The sequence below is a fragment of the Canis lupus genome, chromosome 1 (assembly GCF_003254725.2).
Source record: "Canis lupus dingo isolate Sandy chromosome 1, ASM325472v2, whole genome shotgun sequence".
In the NCBI taxonomy this organism is placed as follows: domain Eukaryota; kingdom Metazoa; phylum Chordata; class Mammalia; order Carnivora; family Canidae; genus Canis; species Canis lupus.
This window is the reverse complement of record NC_064243.1, coordinates 117,837,081-117,857,657: the sequence shown is the minus strand read 5'-3', so window position 1 is coordinate 117,857,657 and position 20,577 is coordinate 117,837,081. Positions and strand designations below refer to the sequence as shown.

The 20,577-nt window shown below is 40.1% G+C and overlaps 2 protein-coding genes across 36 annotated transcripts in view; one reads left to right on the top strand and one right to left on the bottom strand.

The window, feature by feature from the left end:
- The window catches only part of LOC112645540 (zinc finger protein 181), a 73,703-nt gene extending 60,022 nt beyond the window's left edge, over nt 1-13,681 (top strand). The window contains exons 1-5 of one of the 4 annotated variants that reach the window (XM_035712777.2): nt 4,549-4,623; nt 4,731-4,794; nt 9,955-10,075; nt 10,332-10,415; nt 11,464-13,681. In XM_035712777.2, coding sequence (XP_035568670.2) covers nt 4,786-4,794; nt 9,955-10,075; nt 10,332-10,415; nt 11,464-12,944 — 1,695 coding nt within the window. In that variant the 5' untranslated portion in view covers nt 4,549-4,623; nt 4,731-4,785 and the 3' untranslated portion in view covers nt 12,945-13,681. Of the gene's footprint in view, nt 1-4,548; nt 4,624-4,655; nt 4,795-9,954; nt 10,076-10,328; nt 10,416-11,463 lie in introns of those variants that run through there. The other 3 variants (XM_025425157.3, XM_035712775.2, XM_049095641.1) reach the window with 3 other exon arrangements.
- Nucleotides 1-20,577, bottom strand: part of LOC112645543 (histo-blood group ABO system transferase-like) — a 114,541-nt gene that overhangs the window by 64,588 nt on the left and 29,376 nt on the right. For 18 of the 32 annotated variants that reach the window (XR_007403021.1, XR_007403022.1, XR_007403001.1 and 15 more), the window contains 2 exons: nt 17,063-17,318; nt 3,449-5,007 (listed from right to left, as the gene is read on the bottom strand). The exons of 10 other annotated variants lie outside the window; for them this stretch is intronic. The gene's annotated coding sequence lies outside the window, so the exon portion shown is untranslated. Of the gene's footprint in view, nt 1-3,448; nt 5,008-6,026; nt 6,458-17,062; nt 17,319-19,825; nt 20,356-20,577 lie in introns of those variants that run through there. 4 more of the 32 variants (XR_004813322.2, XR_004813323.2, XR_007403060.1 and 1 more) reach the window with 3 other exon arrangements.

The window sequence follows — 20,577 nt, the reverse complement described above, 5'->3', positions numbered from 1 at the left end:
GGGTCTGACTTCAGGTCCCACTCAGAGTATAATGCAGGGACAGCACCATATAGTTCCATGTGATCCTAGTTCTGGCAGACAGGTTGAGAGCAGGCCCAACTACAAGTCCAAGGCAGCCCCCAGACTGGCCCCATAGAGCATAGGACCAAATCCTACCACAGCAAAGAGAGCCATTCCAGATGACTGGACTGAAGGCAAATGTGGCTCAACCACATTAGAGTGTGTGCAACGCATAGAAGACACCCTGAAGGGACGCCTAGGTGGTTCAGCGGTTCAGTACTTGCCTTAGGCCCAGGGTGTGATCCTGGAGTTCTGGGATCAAATCCCACATCAGGCTCCCTGAATGGAGCCTGCTTCTCCCTTTGCCTGTGTCTCTGCCTCTCTTTCTCTGTATCTCTATGAATAAATAAATAAAATCTTAAAAAAAAAAAAAAAAAGAGGTAGAGAAAGGGAAATCCCATGAAGTTACTGGCTGGTTTTTCAGCAGAAATGTTGCAGGCCAGAAGAGAGTGCATGATATATTCAAAGTGCTGAAAGGAAAAAGTCTGAAACCAAAAGACTATTGTTCAAACTAGAAAGACATATAAAGAGTTCCCAGACAAACCACAAGCCAGCTTTAATAGAAATGTTAAAGGGAATTCTCTGAATAGAAAGGAGAGGCCATAATCAGGAGTAAAAAAAATTATGAAAGGAAAAAATTTACACATATGTACAAACATAATAAAACTAGAAGATAAAACCACTTATAAACCACTAATAAGAGATGCCTGGGTGGCTCAGTGGTTGAGCATCTGCCTTTGGATCAGGGTGTGATCCCAGGGCCCTGGGATTGAGTCCCACATGGGGCTCCCTGCAGGGAGCCTGCTTCTTCCTCAGCCTAGGTCTCTGCCTAGGCTGTATCTCTCATGAATAAGTTAAATAAAATCTTTTTAAAAAATTGTAAAAACCACTTATAAAACCAGTATGAAGGTTAAGTACAAAAGCAGTAAAGTCAATTATATCTATAAAAATCAGTTAAGGGATTCACAAAATAAAACATGTAACGTATGTTATCATATACAGAAAATGTTGCGGGAGGGTGGGTAAAAATCTAGTGTTCTTAGAATGGGTTCAAATTTAAGCGATCATCAGTCTAATATATACCGTTATGTGCATAGGATGTTATATGCAAACCTAAAACTACAAATCAAAAACCTATAATAGATATGTAAAAAATAAAGAGAAAGGAATCCCAGAATATCTTAAAGAAAGCCATCAAACCACAAGGGAAGAGAGCAAGAGAAGAAATAAGGAACACAGAATTACAAAAACAACCCTAAAACAAGTAACAAAATGCCAATAAGTAATACCATTCAATAATTACTCTGAATGTACATGGATTAAATGTTCCAATCAAAAGACACTGGGTAACTGAATGGATAAAAAAAGCAAGACTCATTTATATGCTGTCTATAGGTGACTCACTTCAGTCCTAAAGACAAATGCAGATTGAAAGGGATGGAAAAACACTGACCATGTAAATGGAAGCAAAAAGAAAGCAGGAGTAGCAATATTTCTATCAGATAAAATAGACTTTAAAACAAAGGCTGTATCAAGAGATGAAGAAGGACATGCTACGTATTGATAAAGGGAACAATCCAACAAGAAGATATAACAATTGTAAATATTTACACACCCAACATAAGACCACTGAAGTACATAATGCAACTACTAACAGACGTAAAGGAATAAATTGATAGTAGGATGCCTGGGTGGCTCAGCCGTCAAGAATCTGCCATTGGCCCAGGGTGTGATCCTGGAGTCCCAGGATTGAGTCCCGCATCCGGCTCCCTGCATGGAGCCTGCCTCTCTCTCTCTCATGAATAAACAAACAAAATCTTAAAAAAAAAAAAAAAAAAAAGGAATAAAAGTAGGGGACTTTACTACCACACTTACTTTGAATGACATATTGGACTGGATGGACCTAAACAAATATATTCAGAACATTCCATCCAAAAAACAGTGGAATATATGATCTTTACAAGTCCCATGGAACATTCTCCAAAACAGATCACACGTTAGGCCACAAAATAAGTCTCAGTACATTCAAAAGGACTGAAATCATATCATACATCTTTTCTGACCACAAAAGTATGAAACTAGTAATCAACCATAAAAAACCCCCCTGGAATTTTTGGTATGTACCTGGAGGTTAAGTAACATGCTACTAAACAATGAATGAGTCGATCAAAAAATCAAAGAGGAAATTAAAAAATACATGGAGACAAATGAAAACAAAAACACAATAGTCTCAAATCTTTGGGACACAGCAAAAGTTGTTCTAAGAGAGAAGATTAAATAATATAGGCATATCTCAAGACACAAGAAAAATCTCAAATAATCTAATCTTACATCTAAAGTAGAACTAGAAAAAGAACAAGCAAGGCCCAAAGCCAGTAGAAGGAAAGAAATAATAAAGATTAGAACAGAAATAAATGAAAAATACCACTGAGCCACCGGGGCTGCCCTAATGTCCTAGTCTCTACACTCCTTTAAAATCTTGCATTTTTCTTATAGCTTGCATTTTAACATCAAAAAGGCCTTTGCTCTAAAAGAACAGTGACCAAAAGATATGCAATTCTCAGAGAAGGAATTATCAAAGCCAAAAGACACATGGAAAGATTCTCAATCTTATTTAACCACAAAAGAACTGCAAATTTAAGCCACACTGAGCCACGATTTCACATTTAGCAGATTGGCAAAATTTGAAAATATCACAAAATCAAGTAATAACTGGCAACCAAAATAACTATGAACTCGGCATCCCGGGTGGCTCAGCGGTTGAGCGCCTGCCTTCAGCCCAGGGCGTGACCCCGGAGTCCCAGGATCGAGTCCCAGGTCGGACTCCCTGCATGGAGCCTGCTTCTCCCTCTGCCTGTGTCTCTGCCTCTTTCTCTCTGTGTCTCTCATGAATAAATAAATAAAATCTTAAAAAACAACAACTATAAACTATGGTACGAGGGCAAATTGGCACAATTTTCGACAACAATTTGTCATTGCACAATGAAGGCGTGGATGGGAATACGCTTTGCATTTGCAGACTACTCTTGCTCCAGGAGTTCAATACCACGGCCGCGAGAGATTTGCCAAGGTGGAAGCACTGTCTAGTGGATCTTAACGCACCTAAGCACTTGACATATACAAGAAAATTCACATAGTATAATTCCAAAATAAGCAAAATTAAAATGAAATGATTAATTATATGTAAAATTAAATAAAAAAAAAAAGTAAAGGAGACAACCCCAATATACACCTGCAGCAGGCCGCTTTGGTCTCCGTCCAAGTACGTCCAGGGCGCGTCTGGGTGGGGCTTGGGGGAGGGGCGCGAGGACGCGCTTCTGGGGACCGAAGTGGGGCAGGCCCCGCGGGTTACGGGGGCAGGTAAAGCCTTTTCCCTTAAAGCACTTACCTGAGGCCGCCACTGCTGAGACCTGTACACCAGACGGCGGCAGTCAACAGCCGTGACGCGGCCGCACGAATGTCCAGGGAGTGTCGTTTGTCCGCTGACAACTGTTGCCATGACAGCCAGGACACAGGGCGTTTTAGGGACCACAGTCCCGGGCAGGCGGGCGTCAAACGCCCAAGGCCCCCAAGAGCTGCCGAGGAGCGGCCCAGGGCGCAGCACCGAGACCTTCGGCGAGAGCACGCCCACCCGGGGACGGCCCACGGCCCCGCAGGAGGGCGTACGCGCCAGCTGACCCGCGACCCGGAAGGTCTTCGCGGCCGCATCACTTTCTGGGAAGTGTAGTTTCGTGCCCTGGGCGCCCCTGTACCTAAGAAGCAAGCGTAGGCCGGCCCTGCCGTCCTCTTGACGCTCGGCGTGCGCGTCCTCGTGAAGGCGCATGCGCCTTCCTCTCCCGTCGCCCAAAGCGCGCGCGAACGCGCAGCCTTCTGGGAAGTGTGGTTTTACGGGGCGACGTGCGAGGCGCAGGTAACTGGTCGCGGAGACGGAGGGAGCTGGGAAATGTCGCTCCGGTGCGGGCTCCGACCTCCGTCCGCCTCGCGGTAATCTCAGGCAGGCGGCGGAATTCCCCCCGGGTAGCGCCGTCCTCCCGACGGCGGCGGGCGCGGTCCTCTCTCTCCGCGGTCTCGCGTGTCAAGTACGCGGAGGGGCGGGCTCGGGATCCCCGGGGCCCGGGCTTCAGGGCCAGGGAGGGCCCGCCGGGGACTGAGGCAAGTGTGGGTCCCGGCAGGGCCTTGGCTCCCTGGGCCCGTCCGCCCGGTAAAAGGGGTGTCGCTTTGCGGCGTGCGCACCCAAAGAGAACCCGGTCCGCGGTGGTTCTTGGGCGATCCAGTCTCGAGCGCGACGCTCTTGCCTTGGTGCAGCCTTCCACAGACTGGCCGAGTGTGTGTTCCCATCGTTTAGGAAAGGAACGCGGCGTCTGTGAATGTCTGCCATGCGTAGTTGCGAAGACCGGACGAGCTCGTAACGTTATTACTGCTGTTTTGTGAGTCTGTCTCAAAAAAAAAAAAAAAAAAAGAAAAGAAAAAAAGAATGTCGTAGTCGGTTTCACACGCCGCTGGCACCTGGTGAACGTGCGGCGGTGAATGTGCTGGTTCCGGGGGAGAATGCAGCCCTAGCAGGTGATTCCCGGTGTGCTTTTCCTTGCAGATGTGTCCCAGCGCTGCAAGATAAGCCTCATTTCTTTTCATGGCTCCTTTTTGTGTGTGTTCTTGATCTGCCTTCTCAGGACACTACTCTTCTTTAAGACAAGAGCCTGGGAAGGAGGACTGTGTTGACAAGTCATGTTCCAGGTAAGTCGTCGGTGTCCCCCCCCCCCGGATCTTCCCGAAACACCTTAGCAGGACTCTTGAATGTTTGCTTTGCGTCTCTTGCTGGTTCCTATGCGTTTAGGGACCGAATGGATGATTCCTCTCACTGTAGCAAAGGATGCAGCCCCAGAAGAGCTCCAAAGTGCTGTCTCCTCTCATTGCTCCTGTCTTCTACCATTTTTCTGCTCCAAGTCTCTGTAGAAGTTTGAGCAAAATTGTTGTTTTTATTACAATTCAAAAATTCAGGTTTGGAATTTTGGGTTATTTGCTTTCTGGTTGTCAAAGCGGCATTTTGTGGTCTCAGTCAGTGGTAGATCAATCCTTTCAGTTGTTCAAGTCACGAGCTATTTGGAGTCCTCTTCGATTCTTTCCTTTCTCTTATGACTTACATTCAGACACTCTAGTTGGATCTAACATACAGGATATACACAGAATCCGACCAACGGTTACACCGTCACAGCCACCACCACTGTCACCATCCTGTCGTTCCTCAGCTTAAAATTCTTCCTTTGGGCAGCCCAGGTGGCTCAGCGGTTTAGCACCGCCTTCAGCCCAGGGCCTGATCCTGGAGACCTGGAATCGAGTCCCACATCGGGCTCCCTGCATGGAGCCTGCTTGCTTCTCCCTCTGCTTGTGTCTCTGCCCCTGTCTCTCTCTCTGTGTCTCTCATGAATAAATAAATAAATAAATAAAATCTTTAAAAAAATAAATAAAATAAAATTCTTCCTTTGCTCTAACTCAGACGTTAGAGTTCTACAGTGACTTAAGCTTTGTGCAATTAGGATTTTACCTCTCTGATCTCATCTTCCATGTCCCCTTGTTCCCTGTGAGCTCTAGCCACTGGCTACTGCTTCCAGGCCTTGGAAATTGCTGTACCCTCTGCTTGGAACAGTCTTCCCCCAGATCGGTACAAGCTTGCATTCTTTCCTCCTTCACATCTTTGCTCTGTGGTTACTTTCTCAGTAAAGCTTCCCTGCAGTCAACTTTTTCTAACAATCCCTTCTCTTCCTCACTACTTTGTTGTTTTCCGCAGTGATTATCACTCACTAGATAATACACTCTGTTTAATAAACAGAGTTGTCATTGTTCATGTTTTCCTTCTGGGAGGGATTTTTTTTTTTCTTTTTTGTTGACTGTTTTCAGTACCCAGAGTGGTATCTGGTACAAAACAGATGCTTAGTAAATAGTTGTTGACTGAATAAGCTTTGAAGAAATGGTGGGTAGAATCATGGGGTGGAAGGTGAAGCATGCACAGAAGGCACTAGTGGCATATGTGCATGTTGGGCAGAGTCTGGTTTCCTGGGAATATTACATAACTAGAATTGAAAAACTTTTTTTTTTTAAGTAAAAACTAAAGTGAACTAGTTCCCAAAATCATTCATTGATTCATTTTTTTAAAAGATATATTTATTTAATTTAGAGAGAGAAAGAGCATGAGTGAGAGTGGGGCAGCAAGGGGCAGAAGGAGAGGAAGGGAGAGGAAGAGAGAGAATCTCAAGGAGCCTCCTCACTGAGTGTGGAGCCTGAGCAGGTCTCTATCCCAGGACTCTGAAATCATGACCTGAGCCAAAATCAGGAGTTGGATGCTTAACCGACTGAGCTATCCAAATGCCCTTGATTCATTTTGTAGACCCTTATGAAGTACCTGTTAGGAAGAATCATACATGGGTTTGAGTGTACACTGACGTGTAGGACTTTATGATGTAGGGCAATACTGAGAGATCTTTCTATAGTGGTGGAGGTGTTCTTTATGTGTGCTGTCCAGTATGGTAGCCACCAGCTCCATATGATTTGAGTCCTTGAACCATGACTAAAGTGACCCAGGAACTGAATTTTAAATCTTTTAAAATTTTTATTGATTTAAACTTATATAGCCAAATGTGGCTACTGAGTGACTTTATTGAGCAGTACAGGGCTGGTAGAAAAGTAAGAAAGCATAAGAAATTAAGATAAGTGCTGGGGCAAATATCCTAAATTCTTCTGGGGACAAAGATGAATGAACATCCCAGGTTGCCCACGCATTGAAGGGGAAGAAAGAGTTGACACATCCCTGGGGAAGCAAGGCTGGAACTGGTTTTGGTGGCCCATGGAACCAGGGAGGCAGAGATAGAAGTGAAGTTACACTAAACTCTGAAGGAACACCTTACGTATAGGTAGAGTAAGAAAAAAAAGAGAATCTTTTAGGGAACTGGAAACATTTTCTAAAGGGGTGGTTCTCAAACAGGGGTGATTTTGTCCCTCTTAGCCCTATCCATAGGGGACATTTGATAATGTCTGGAGACATTTTTGGTTGTCACACCCTGGGCAGGGGGAGGGCGGAATTGGCTACTAGTGTCTAATGGGTAGAGGCTAAGAATGCTACTAACTACACATTCTACAAGGCACAGGGACAGCTCCCACAACAAAGAATTAACTAACTTAAAATGTCAGTAGTGCCAAGGTTAAGAAGCCCTGATCTAAGTAAAGAACAAAGGGTATCTATTAATCAGATTACATGAGTTTTCTTTTTTAGACTTAAAATACAATGATGTTCATCAATATGTGTTCAAAACTGAAAATATGAAATATCTTTGCATTGGTGGAGTAAAATATAGTGTCATGCATTAACTTAATACTGATTTTTAAAAGAAGATTGATTGATTGATTTTAGAGAGAGAGTATGCATGCACGGGAGGGGAGGGGCAGAGGGAGAAGGCAAGAGCAAATCCCAAGCAGGCTCCCCACTGGGTGTGCAGCCTGATGTGTGTGGGGATCAATCTCACCAATCTGAGATCATGACCTGAGCTGAAGTCAAGAGTTGGATGCTTAGCCAACTGAGCCACCCAGGCACCCCTTAGTATTGATTTTTATTTTTTTTATTTTTTATTTTTTATTTTTTATTTTTTATTTTTTATTTATTTATTTATTTATTTATTTATTTATTTATGATAGTCACACACAGAGAGAGAGGCAGAGACACAGGCAGAGGGAGAAGTAGGCTCCATGCACCGGGAACCTGATGTGGGATTCGATCCCGGGTCTCCAGGATTGCACCCTGGGCCAAAGGCAGGCGCCAAACTGCTGCGCCACCCAGGGATCCCTGATTTTTAAATTTGATTTATCAAAGTGGGATTTGTAAAAACCAATCATTTGAAACCATTGCAGAAAGTAGGAAAAGATGGGAAACTTTGAAATTCATATAAGGCTACCATAACCTTAATACCTGGGTAAGAGTAAATACAAATGGAAAAAGGAATTTTCCCTGATGCCGAAAGGGAAGAACCCCCTCCCCCTTTTATTAGAATATTTCCTTTGAGGAAAACTTGTAACTGTAAACATGTTCTCCGTCCCTTTGAGATGCTTGTGAATCTTTTTCAAAGCTAAATAAGGCTCTGCCAATTTTTCAGGGCAGTAAAGTCTTTCTTAAGGCTTTGGAGCCATCTCTTTGAAATGAAAATATGAAGGACGCTGCACCTCTATCTCCCTGTCTGTGTGGGAGCTTAGCCTAGGCTCCTGGCTTCCAAGTTCTAACTACTCATTTGTCATACAGATGGGCGAAGTTTTATTTTTCTTGGGGCAAAAGCAATTAACACTACTGGCCACTCCAATTACCAGGAGAATTTAGGATTAAATGTATTAGCAAATGATGATGCCTAGTCCGCCTACTTGAGGACAAGTTATTATTTATTTTTAAAACATCTATGTAGTGGGTTATACATGCCTGGTTTTATAAGGGTGGGATTTCTTTCTGTCCTTGCATTCTCATTAGTGATTGCCTATGAAGTGTGTTACAGTCCACTGTAATGCTTATTCAGTAGTAAAACTGTTCTCTTTTTGACATTGTGGAGAGGATTTTCTGCTTGGCAGATTCTTAATAGTTTCCCAACACCTCACAAAGGTAAATTCCCTTTTTATGTATTTATTTATTTTAAAGATTTTATTTATTTATTCATGAGAGAGACACACAGGAAGAGACATAGACAGAGGGAGAAGCAGGCTTCCTGTAGGGAACCTGACGCGGAACTTGATCTCAGGACCCCCAGGATCACGACCTGAGCCCAAGGCAGACATTCAACCACTGAGCCACCCAGGTGCCCTAAATTCCCTCTTTAAAACCAAAAACCAATATCGCTAATGAACATACATGCAAAATATCCAAATAAAGTAATAGAATATTGAATCAACCACTCTTGGAATGAAAAATTTATCACAGCCAATGTCTGTTTCACCAATGAAAGATAATAATAATGCCATTTAAATGCCTACGTTTTTTGTATATATTATTAATTCGACTAACAAACTATTACTGTACGTTTAAGCTGTTTCTAAAGTTTTGCTATTTTAAATAATATCATGAGTTGGTACTATTGCCTTAGAATATTTTTCTTGAAATGTGTCCTCTAATTATTTGCCCTACTTTAAGGTCCAATTCAGGGACTGCCTATGGCATGAAACTATTTTAGTCCTCTTGCCCAGGAGTCTCAAATGATTTTAATTATAGATTATCAATACAAGGTTTAATTATATACCATAAATGGTTTTTGTTTATTAATTTAGTTATGTATGTAGGACCTGGGTGGCTTGGTCAGTTGTGTCTGCCTTCTGCTCAGGTCATGATCCCGGTGGGATCATGCCTCGCGATCGGCTCCCTGCTCACTGGGTGGGCCTGCTTCTCCCTTTCCCTTTGCCACCCTGGCTTGTGCTCTCCCTCTCACTCTCTGTCTCAAATAAAATCTTAAAAATAAATAAGTTCTATATGTGTCTGTATTTAAAAGTGTCTTTTCTGAATTTATTGGATCATTTTTTCAGCCTTAGTGGATCATCATTTTTTATTTACTCATCATGTAAACTATAAAAAACACAAATAAGCACTTGGCTATATACTGTCAAATGTTGAACGCTGCTTTTTAAAAATTTTAGAATTCTTCCTTTGACAGAATTAACTCTCCTGAAGCAAAGTGCTTGTATTTGTCTTTTACTGTTATAAAACAATGCCAAACATGTAATCATCCAATTACTACTTAACTTAGATCAGATTCCTGATCATTGCCGCAACTACTGAATCTTATTCCCTTTCTTCTATAGCCAGGGTAATTTTACCCCTTAACCAGTGACAGAAGTGGCCTTGGCTGTGATTGAGCCTAAATATGTTTGCTATTTCAGGTGACATTTAGTGATGTGGCCATAGACTTCTCTCATGAAGAGTGGGGATGGCTAGATTCTGCTCAGAGGGATTTATACAAGGATGTGATGGTCCAGAATTATGAGAACCTGGTTTCTGTAGGTAAGCATATCTCCCTCTTCACCCCAATGAGGGAAATCTTCTGTTACTCAGAATTGCTAGAAGTTCTCTTGAGTAAATGGCTGAAATTTTATTTCATGTTCCCAAGGATGTGTAGAGTTCTTTGTGCCCTCCCTGAAGCTCGTCTTCCCATTTCAGTGACCATCCTTCAAAACTGCCTTTGGTTCCTTTTATGACGGTGGCCTCTCCTCCATGAGGACCACAGTTTAAACAGGTTCTATATTTTTCCTGTAAGCAGGTCTTTCCATACCTAAGCCATATTTGATCAGTTTACTGGAGGATGGGAAAGAACCTTGGATGGTGGAGAAAAAAACGTCAAAAGGTATGTTTCCAGATAAGTCATGGAGAATCAGGCAAGAGAGGTCTTTGTTAAACATCCTTGTAGAAAGTATGGAGGTATTTTAGGATATTTTAGGGATACTGTCTTCAGAGATTGCAAATGTCACAAAGTGAGGGATCCTTACTTAGATTTTATTTATTTTTTTTTTTATTTTATTTTATTTTTTTTTAATTTTTTTTTCTTACTTAGATTTTAAAACAGCCATTTTTCCATCCCAAATTATTATCTTTATTTATTATGTTATCTGATCAAAAGTGAAGGTTTTTGCCATCATAATAATTCAAATTGTTATTTTATTTGAAACAAAATAAAGTTGTTCTTTTTAAGACCACCTAGGGAAAAATATACCAATGATTTTAGGTGAAGAAAGGCTGTCAGAAGGGAAATTACTTTTCCCCTAAAACTGAGCTTCAGAGATCACATGTGAACATAAGTGTTAGAGGAAATAAAGAATGTATAAAAAGATTTCTAGGAACAATCTTTCCTAGTGTCCAGTACATAATATGATTTTACACAGACCCTACACAAAGCCTAATAAATCTTTCTGAGGTGATAAAGAATATTGTGTTCATTGTTAACTTTTTAATGTACTTACTACTATAAAAATTGTGCATTTTAAGCATGCTAATCTGACAGCACATTGAGATTAATTGAAGGTTGGAGAACCAAGGCTGTGAGACAAAAGGTGGTCTTTTACATAAATGTAGGTACAGAGTAGAACGTTGGGTTGGAATCCAGAATACCTGTGTGGTATTTTTCTGATAGTATCATTTTTATTCCACGTATTGATTGCCTGTATTTAACTCACTTCCCTTATTACACTCTGTTTCCATCTTTGTGAGCTGTCTCTATTCTCTGCTCCATTTGAACTTTGTTCAGAAATTATTGAATATATGAGAATTGTCAGTCATGTACTTTTTGGGGGTGGAGATGTGCTCTATTTTTTTTTTAAATTGCTTTTTCTTACCATAGAAGTTTCTTTTCAAGAAGTACAGAAAAAGCAGTGTTTTGCTTTCTTGATATATTTCAGATTGGGAATCAAGATGGGAAAACAAGGAATTACTAATGAAGGAGGATATTTATGATGAAGATTCACCCCAAATGGTAAAAATAGAAAAAGCTATAAAACAGAGTCATGAATTTTCAGATTTTAACAACGACTGGGAATATATAGATGGGACGCATGAAAATCAGGTAGAACATTTCAGACCAGTGACCCTCACCTTTAGAGAAAGTGCCACTGGGGAAAGTGTTTACAAATACGATACATTTAGAAGCATCTTCCATTTAAAGTCTATTCTTTCTGAACCACAGAGAATTTCTGCTGAAGGGAAATCACATAAACATGATATATTTAAGAAGAGCTTACCAAAAAGATCTGTTACAAAAAATGAGGAGATCAGTGGTGGTGAAAAGAAACTTTTGAATTCTAAAGAAAGTATGGCAGCTTTCAGCCAGAGCAAATCTCTTACCCTTGATGAGACTTATAATAGAGAAAAAGTCTATACATGCAACGAATGTGGGAAAGCCTTTGGCAAACAATCAATCCTTAATCGCCATTGGAGAATTCATACAGGAGAGAAACCATATGAATGTCATGAATGTGGAAAGACTTTTAGCCATGGCTCATCCCTAACTCGACATCAGATAAGTCACAGTGGAGAGAAACCTTACAAATGTATCGAATGTGGGAAGGCCTTTAGCCATGTGTCCTCACTTACTAATCATCAGAGTACTCACACTGGAGAGAAACCATATGAATGTATGAACTGTGGAAAGTCATTTAGTCGTGTTTCACATCTCATTGAACATCTGAGAATTCATACACAAGAAAAACTGTATGAGTGTCGAATATGTGAGAAAGCCTTCATTCATAGGTCATCTCTCATTCACCATCAGAAAATTCATACTGGAGAGAAACCTTATGAATGTAGTGAATGTGGAAAAGCCTTTTGCTGTAGTTCACACCTTACTCGACATCAAAGAATTCACACTATAGAGAAACAATTCGAATGTAACAAATGTCTCAAAGTCTTTAGCAGCTTATCATTTCTTATTCAGCATCAGAGTATTCATAATGAAGAAAAACCTTTTGAATGTCAAAAATGCAGGAAATCCTTCAACCAGCCAGAATCCCTGAATATGCATTTAAGGAATCACTCTCGATTGAAACCGTATGAATGCAGCATTTGTGGGAAAGCCTTCAGTCATAGGTCATCCTTGCTTCAACATCACAGAATTCACACTGGAGAGAAGCCCTATGAATGTATTAAATGTGGGAAGACTTTCAGCTGTAGTTCAAATCTTACTGTACATCAGAGAATTCATACTGGAGAAAAGCCATATAAATGTAACGAATGTGGGAAAGCTTTTAGCAAAGGCTCAAATCTTACTGCCCATCAGAGAATACATAATGGAGGTAAACCCAGTAGTGCACTAAGTGTAGAAAAGTCTCTAGGCCACGTGAATCATTATACATGTGAAAAATCATACAAGAGAGAAACTGTATGAATGCAATATTTGTCATAATACACTTCAGCCATAGATCTTTCCTGAAAATTTATACTGGAAAAAAGAATGTAATGAATATGGGAAGGTCTTTAGCCAGTGGTACAAGCCTTACTGTCCATCACAGTTCATACTGTAGAGAGAACATTTGTTGCCTTCATAGGAAAGTCTTTAGCCCATATTAATCCCTTAATTGGCATAAGTAAATCCACACTGGAGAAAAACCCAATATGTGTAACATGGGAAAGACAGGCAATATGCATCTCTTCTTGAATACACACAGGAGAGAAGGAAAACGAATATAAAAACTGTGGGAAGTCTCAGTTAAAGTGTATCCCTTATTCTATATCATCTCACACTGGAGAGAGCTCTAGGAGAAATGTAGCAAACCATTCACTAAGAGTTCTTATCTTGCTAGACATCAGAAGATTAATGCTAGAACAGCATGAAGGATGTAGGAATTATGTGTAAATCTTTCTTTGCAATAATGCCGTTTGTAAGCAGTTCTACAGGAGAGCAAATGAGTAGATTATAAATGAATATGCCTTTCTGATAGCAGTAAGCATGCAATTTTACTCAAGTCCTACATAGAAGTTTTGTTAGCTAATGGGCATGTAAAGATATTTAGTCAACCAGTGGATCCAAAAAATGTTTTTAAAGTTAAAAATTAAAGCTGCAAAAGAAGTAAAAGGTGGTGTGAATAAAGTTTTTGATCTCTAATAAAACCAATTTGTATATAATACCCTCTCACTGTGACACTGATACTTCTTGCAAAATTTCCTACTTTCTTCTTGAAGAATTAAGCCTTACTGGGGCACCTGGGTGGCTCAGTGGTTGAGTGTCTGCCTTTGGCTCAGGTCGTGATCCCGGGGTCCTGGGATCAAGTCCCGCATCAGGTTCCCGCAGGGAGCCTGCTTCTCCCTCTGCCTATGTCTCTGCCTCTCTCTCTCTCTGTTTCTCTCATGAAAAAAAATAAATAAATAAAATCTTAAAAAAAAAAAAAAGAATTAAGCTTTACTATATCCTTTAGTGGGAGACTAAGGTAGAGAAAAATGGCCTGATCTGTGTTCTAAGAATACCATTATTTTGGTGTCTGTTTCACACATTTTATTTTATTTTATTTATTTTTTTTTTTTTGTTTTTTTTTTTGTTTCACACATTTTAATTTTTACAAGTGCAGTGAGAACATAACCAAGGAAAAGAGATAAGAGCAGGCTTAATGGTGGATGTGCTTTGCAATCTGAATCCTAAAGGGTGAGTACTAATTGCATAGCTCTGTGCAGGCACATGCACTCTGGGAGTCATTCTAGGCAAAGTGCACAGCTTGTTCTGTCACGTTTGTTGCATCTGGACTCCATGATCTTGTGTCTAGTGTCAAGTTTTGTGGCTTTGAGCTATTACCGCTGGCATCATTACTGGTAACAGCAACAGTTACCTCTCCAAGCTGGATTATAGTTAAGAGAGTTTACATTGAAATAAATCCAGTGATTATTATTATTTTTCCTCCAGCCTGCCTACCAATTTTGAAAATAGTTACTTGTAATAGATGTCTTTTTGAAATACTTAAGACCTTTTATTTTCTATACCAAACCCTGACAGATAATTATGGTTTGTAAAGAGGCTGGCTTCAAATAGTCTTAAGTTTTAGATAAATTGAATAATCTTGCTGGCTCCATGGTTTCCTGTCTGTGACTAGGAAAGTGAAACATAACGATTAGAACTGTCTGGATGGACACTTGGAAGTAAAGGGCACTTATATAGCTTATATTTCAGGTTATGTTTTCTGGCATTTGATGTTGTAAGTAAATTATCTTAAAAAGGAATTATATCACTGATATAATTCTGATGTGGAATGAGTGATTAGGTTTCCAACTTTAGACAAAATAGTCTGTTCTCATACATGAGCTAACTTAACTGAAAACCAGGAGGTAAAGCACATTCCATAGCAAGGTAGTGAGTTTGGAATGGGATGGTGAATTTTTAAAAAGGGATTTATCCTTCCTTTGATTTAGTTTTATTAATAAGTTTTGGAAATTCTGCAGAATGTTGAAGGATCTTTGAGAGACAAGGAAGCATGGCATGGTATCAATTAAGAACTGGGGACGCCTGGGTGGCTTAGCGGTTGAGCATCTGCCTTTGGCTCAGGATGTGATCTTGGATTCCTGGGATTGAGTCCTGCATCGGGCTCCTTGCATGGAGCCTGCTTCTCCTCCCTCTGCCTGTGTCTCTGCCTCTCTCTCTGTGTCTCTCATGAATAAATAAAATCTTAAAAAAAATAAAAACAATTAAGAACCATTGTCATGAATAGACTGGCCACTATATATATACAGTGGTAGGATAATGGCAAGCTTTCTGTTTCTCCCATTCTCTGCTTGCTCTGCTCTCCCAAACACTGATACTACAAAGATGAAGTAGTACTTTAATCCCTAGATTTTATTTGCTTTCGCTACACAGTTTTATGTTATCTTGTTATTTTGAGAGGATTCACCCAAATATTCATACTTTGGCAATTAAGAAACATGAATACACATAACATTTTAAAATTCTTGACTTAAAGTGCCTTTGCAATTATAGTAAACTAGGGAAAGAAAGCAAGAGTTGAATATAGTGAAGGACTTGAAGAAGAGTATATTATCCTGTTGGAAGATTGGGCTAAGATGATGATGTTATGGTGTCACGGATGGAGAATCGTACTCAGTCATGTCTGCTAACCATTTCCTGAGCATCTACTGTGAGCCAGATAGATAAGACACCCTACCATTTAAGAGCTCAAAAGAGTGTGTGTGACATGTATATGCCCATAAGTGCTCCCTGGATATAAATCCAAGTTGCAAGTATACTGTCTTTATATGACTGGACGAATTACTTCACCATCTATAAATGGTGATGGTAACACCTCAGAGGAATATAATGAAGATAAATAACTTAATTGGTATAAAATGTTTACAGTGCCTGGTACTTCAAAAGCATTCACTGAATATTACCTGTTAATTTCATCATTATTTTCATGTGGCTGCTTCATCTTTCTAATCTGTCAATCTAGTAGGTCTTCCTAATTGCTTGTCGCTCTTACCTACTTACTGTATCACTTTTTGGAGGTTCTTACAAGACACTCCTGTTTCCTTCTGAAAAATTCTCCTTTGGTATTTGAGCCATTTTCAGGAGAAATATATTTACCTACCCCAAATACTCCAAGGAGATACAAAGAGTAGCAGATAGGAAAAGGTGAGACAACTCACCTGGGCTACAGGAAGGTGCTCTAAAGATGTGTTTTGGAGAAAAGGCAGAATGAAGGAGGCATCAGGTCCCTCTATGGAGGAGAGATCTGGCTTTACCCAGTGAATTCAGAAGCCTAACAGTCTTCAGTATCACCTCTCAGTACAAGGTCCTCTAGGCTGAATGCAGCTCCTCTCACTGTCAAGTTATGACCATGTTATTGAATGTCACTGATGCCTGGAAAGTTAGAGCAGCTTCATTCATTTTGTTAGTCAGATGTTATTAGAGCCTATTGTACAGTCACTGGTACAGATCCTGAGAGAACCAAGGCACTTACCACTGAGCACTTCCTGGGAGACTAGTTCTGTGCTAGGTGCCAAAGGGGAGTCAGTCACTTTAAATAGGACTTTAAGCAGTTGTGGTAAGGGGGCGGAAATCGCTGATGAAGAAGCCATTGATGAATGACAAGACTGGGTGACTTGAGAGGCAAAGAAAGTAAGAGTTCTGGCATTAAAGGTAGGTAGGAAAAGAATTATAAGCAATATAGTTAGCAGCAGCAACGGAGCCTCATGGTTGTATGTGCACCTAAATTGTATAATGTAACCTGCACTGTAAGCCAAGGGGTTTATATGCAGCATTCAAAAGCAATTAAATGTTTCCAGTTCTGCACCCAAATTCCTGGGGTTGAATCACCCCCTTGAAACTAGCAATTGCCTTCTATGGTTATACTTCAGAGATATTGCAGGTTTGGTGATAGAACTTCAATAAAGCAAGTATTGCAATGAAGTGAGTCCAATGAATGTTTTGGTTTCCCAGTGCATGTAAAAGTTATGTTTGTACTACAGCCTATTAAGTATGTAATAGCATATTTTTTTTAAAAAGTACATACTTTAATTGAAAAATACCTTTTTGCTAAAAGTGCTGAACAGTATCTGAGCTTCAACAAGTTGTAATCTTTTTGCTGATGGAGGATGTCTTTTGATGTTGATGGCTACCGACTGATCAGGGTGGCAGTTGCTGAAGATTGGGGTGGTGGTGGCAATTTCTTAAGATAGCAATGAAGTTTGCTGCATCAATTGACTTTTCCTTTCAAGAACGACTTCTCTGTATCATGAAATGCTGTTTGATAGCATTCTACCCATAGTAGAACTTCTTTTAAAACTGAAGTAAAAAATAAAAAATAAAACTGAAGTCAAACTTTGTTGCTGCTTTATCAACTAAGTTATGTAATATTCTAAATCCTTTCCTATCATTTCAACAGTCTTCACCATCTTCACCAGGAGTAGACTCTGTTTTAAGAAATCATCTTTGCTCATCCATTGGAAGCAACTCCTCAGCCCTTTTTTTCACGAGATTGCAGCCATCCAGCCACATCCTCAGCCTCCACTTCTAATTCTAGTTATTTTGCTATTTCCACTGCATCTGCAGCTACTGAAGTCTTGAATCCCTCAAAGTCCTCTATGAGGATTGGAATCAACCTCTTCCAACTCCTGTTCATGTTGATATTGACCTCTTGCCATGAATTATGAATCATGAATGGCATCTAGAAGAGTGAATTCTTTCCAGAAGATTTTCTATTTAATTTGCCCAGATCCATCAGAGGAATCACTATCAATGGCAGCTATATAGCCTTACAAAATGTATTTCTTAAATAGTAAGACTTGAAGGGTGCCCAGGTGGCTCAGTCATTTAAGTGTCTGCCTTCAGTTCAGGTCATGATCTCAGGGTCCTGGGATAGAGCCCCGTGTTGGGCTCTCTGCTCGGCTGGAGTCTATTTGAAGATTCTTTCCCTCTCTGCCCCTCCTTGCCCCTCCCCCAGCTCATACTCCTTTCTCACTCTCAAATAAATAAAATCTTTAAAAAGATTTTGAAAGTCAAAATTACTTCTTGATTCCTGGGTTGCAGAATGGATATTGTGTTAGCAGTCATGAAAACATTAATCTCATTGTACACTTCCATCAGAGCTCTTGGGTAACCAGGTGTATTGTCAATATTTTGAAAATAATCTTTTTTTTTCTGAGGAGTAGGTCCTCACAGTGGGCCTAAAATATTCAGTAAACCATGTTGTTAACAAATGGTTTACAAAGGCTATCATCTAGCCTTTGTTATTTTCATTTATAGAACACAAGCAGAGCAGATTTAACATAATTCTTAACAGTGCTGGGATTTTTAGAATGGTAAATGGACACTGGTTAAACTCATGAGCTGCATTCACCCCTAATAAGAGTCATCTTGTATTTTGAATCTTCTCTCTAGCTATGAAAGTCCTAAATGACATATCTTTCCAATGGAAGGTATTTGATCTACATTGAAAATGTTGTTTAGGGTAGCCATCTTCATTAATTATTTTAGCTAGATCTTTTAGATAACTTGCTTCAGCTTCTACATCAGCACTTACTGCTTCACCCTGTACTTTTATGTTATAGAGATGGCTTCTTAAGCTGCATGAATAACCCTCTGCTAGTTTTCAGCTTTTCTTCTGCAGCTTCCTCACCTCTCAGACTACCTAAAATTAAAGAGTTAGAGCCTCTCAGTGGTTTTTTTTTTTTTTAATTTTTTTTTTATTTATTTATGATAGGCACACAGTGAGAGAGAGAGAGAGGCAGAGACACAGGCAGAGGGAGAAGCAGGCTCCATGCACCGGAAGCCCGACGTGGGACTCGATCCCGGGTCTCCAGGATCGCGCCCTGGGCCAAAGGCAGGCGCCAAACCGCTGCGCCACCCAGGGATCCCCTCTCAGTGGTTTATGGGAATGTTGTGGTTGACGTTCACACATTTGTGTGTTTATTGGAGTAGCACTTTTAATTTTCTTCAAGGATTTTTCCTTTGCCTTCACAACTTGGCTGTTTGATACAAGAGGCCTAGCTTTAAAACTATTTTGCTTCTGAATGCCTTCCTGACTAAGCTTAATAAAGAAAAAAATTTTAATATTGTGAAATGCAAGATTGCCATAAACCTTCACTGGGGGGATCCCTGGGTGGCTCAGTGGTTTAGCGCCTGCCTTTGGCCCAGGGCATGATCCTGGAGTCCCGGGATCGAGTCCCGCATCGGGCTCCCTGCATGGAGCCTGCTTCTCCCTCTGCCTATGTCTCTGCCTCTCTCTCTCTCTCTCTGTGACTATCATAAATAAATAAAAATTAAAAAAAAAAACTTCAAAAAATAAATTTATGCTGCTTATAAGCTACCCAATCTCTGGTATTTTGTTATAGCAGCCTGAATGGACTAAGAAAAAAATGGGTCAAAGAATAAATCACAAATCACAAAATACTTAAAGACTAATGAAAATGAAAATACAGCATACCAAAATTAATGGTATATAGCAAAAGCAGTGCTAGGAGGGAAATTTGTAACAAATTGCCTACACGAGGAAATATCTGGAATCAAAAACCTAACTTTACATCTACAGCAACTACAAAAAGGAGAAATTAAAAAAGATATGGAAGAAGGAAATAATAAAAAGTGGAGATAAACCAAAAAGAAAGAGAAAAACACAGAGAAAAATCAATGAAACCAAAAGTTGGCTCTTTGAAAAGATCAACAGAATTGACAGACTTTTACCTAGACTGACAGAAAGAAAACACAAATAACTAAAACCAGAATTAAAAATGGAGGTATTGCTACCAGCCCTACAGAAGTAAAAAGGATTATAAGACAATATTGAAAACAACTGTAGGGACCCCTGGGTGCCTCATTTGGTTAAGTATCCAACTGATATTGGCTCAGTTCATGATTTTAGGGTCATGAGATCATGCCCAGCTTAAGGTTCCCTCTCTCTCCCTCTGCCCTTTCCTCATCATTCTTGCATTCCCCACCCTTAAAAAAAAAAAAAAAAAAACCTGTACACTAAGAAATTCTTTCTTTCTTTCTCCAAAGTTTTATTTAAATTCCAGTTAGTTAACATACAGTATAATATTAATACACCAACAAATTAGATAACCAAGCAGAAATGGACAAATTGAAACACAGAAATTATCTAAACTGACTCAAAGAAATAGAATATTTCAACATATCTACAAAAAGTGAAGGATTGAATCAGTAACCAAAAACTTCCCAGGATGCCTGGGTGGCTCAGTGGTTGAGTGTCTGCCTTCAGCTTGGGTGGTGATCTTGGGGTCCTGGGATCAAATCCCACATCAGACTTCCCGGAGACAGCCTGCTTCTCCTTCTGCCTCTCTCTCTTTGTCTCTCATGAATAAATCTTTAAAACAAACAAACAAACAAACAAACAAACTTCCCAACAAAGTAAAGTCCTGGACCAGATGACTATACAAGTGAATTCCACCAAACATTTAATGAAGAATTAACACAAATCCTTCTCAAGCTTCCAAAAAATTAAGAGAAGGAAATACTCCCTAACTTATGCTATGAGGCCAGCATTATTCTGATACCAAAGCCAGATAAAGAAATCACATGAAAAGAA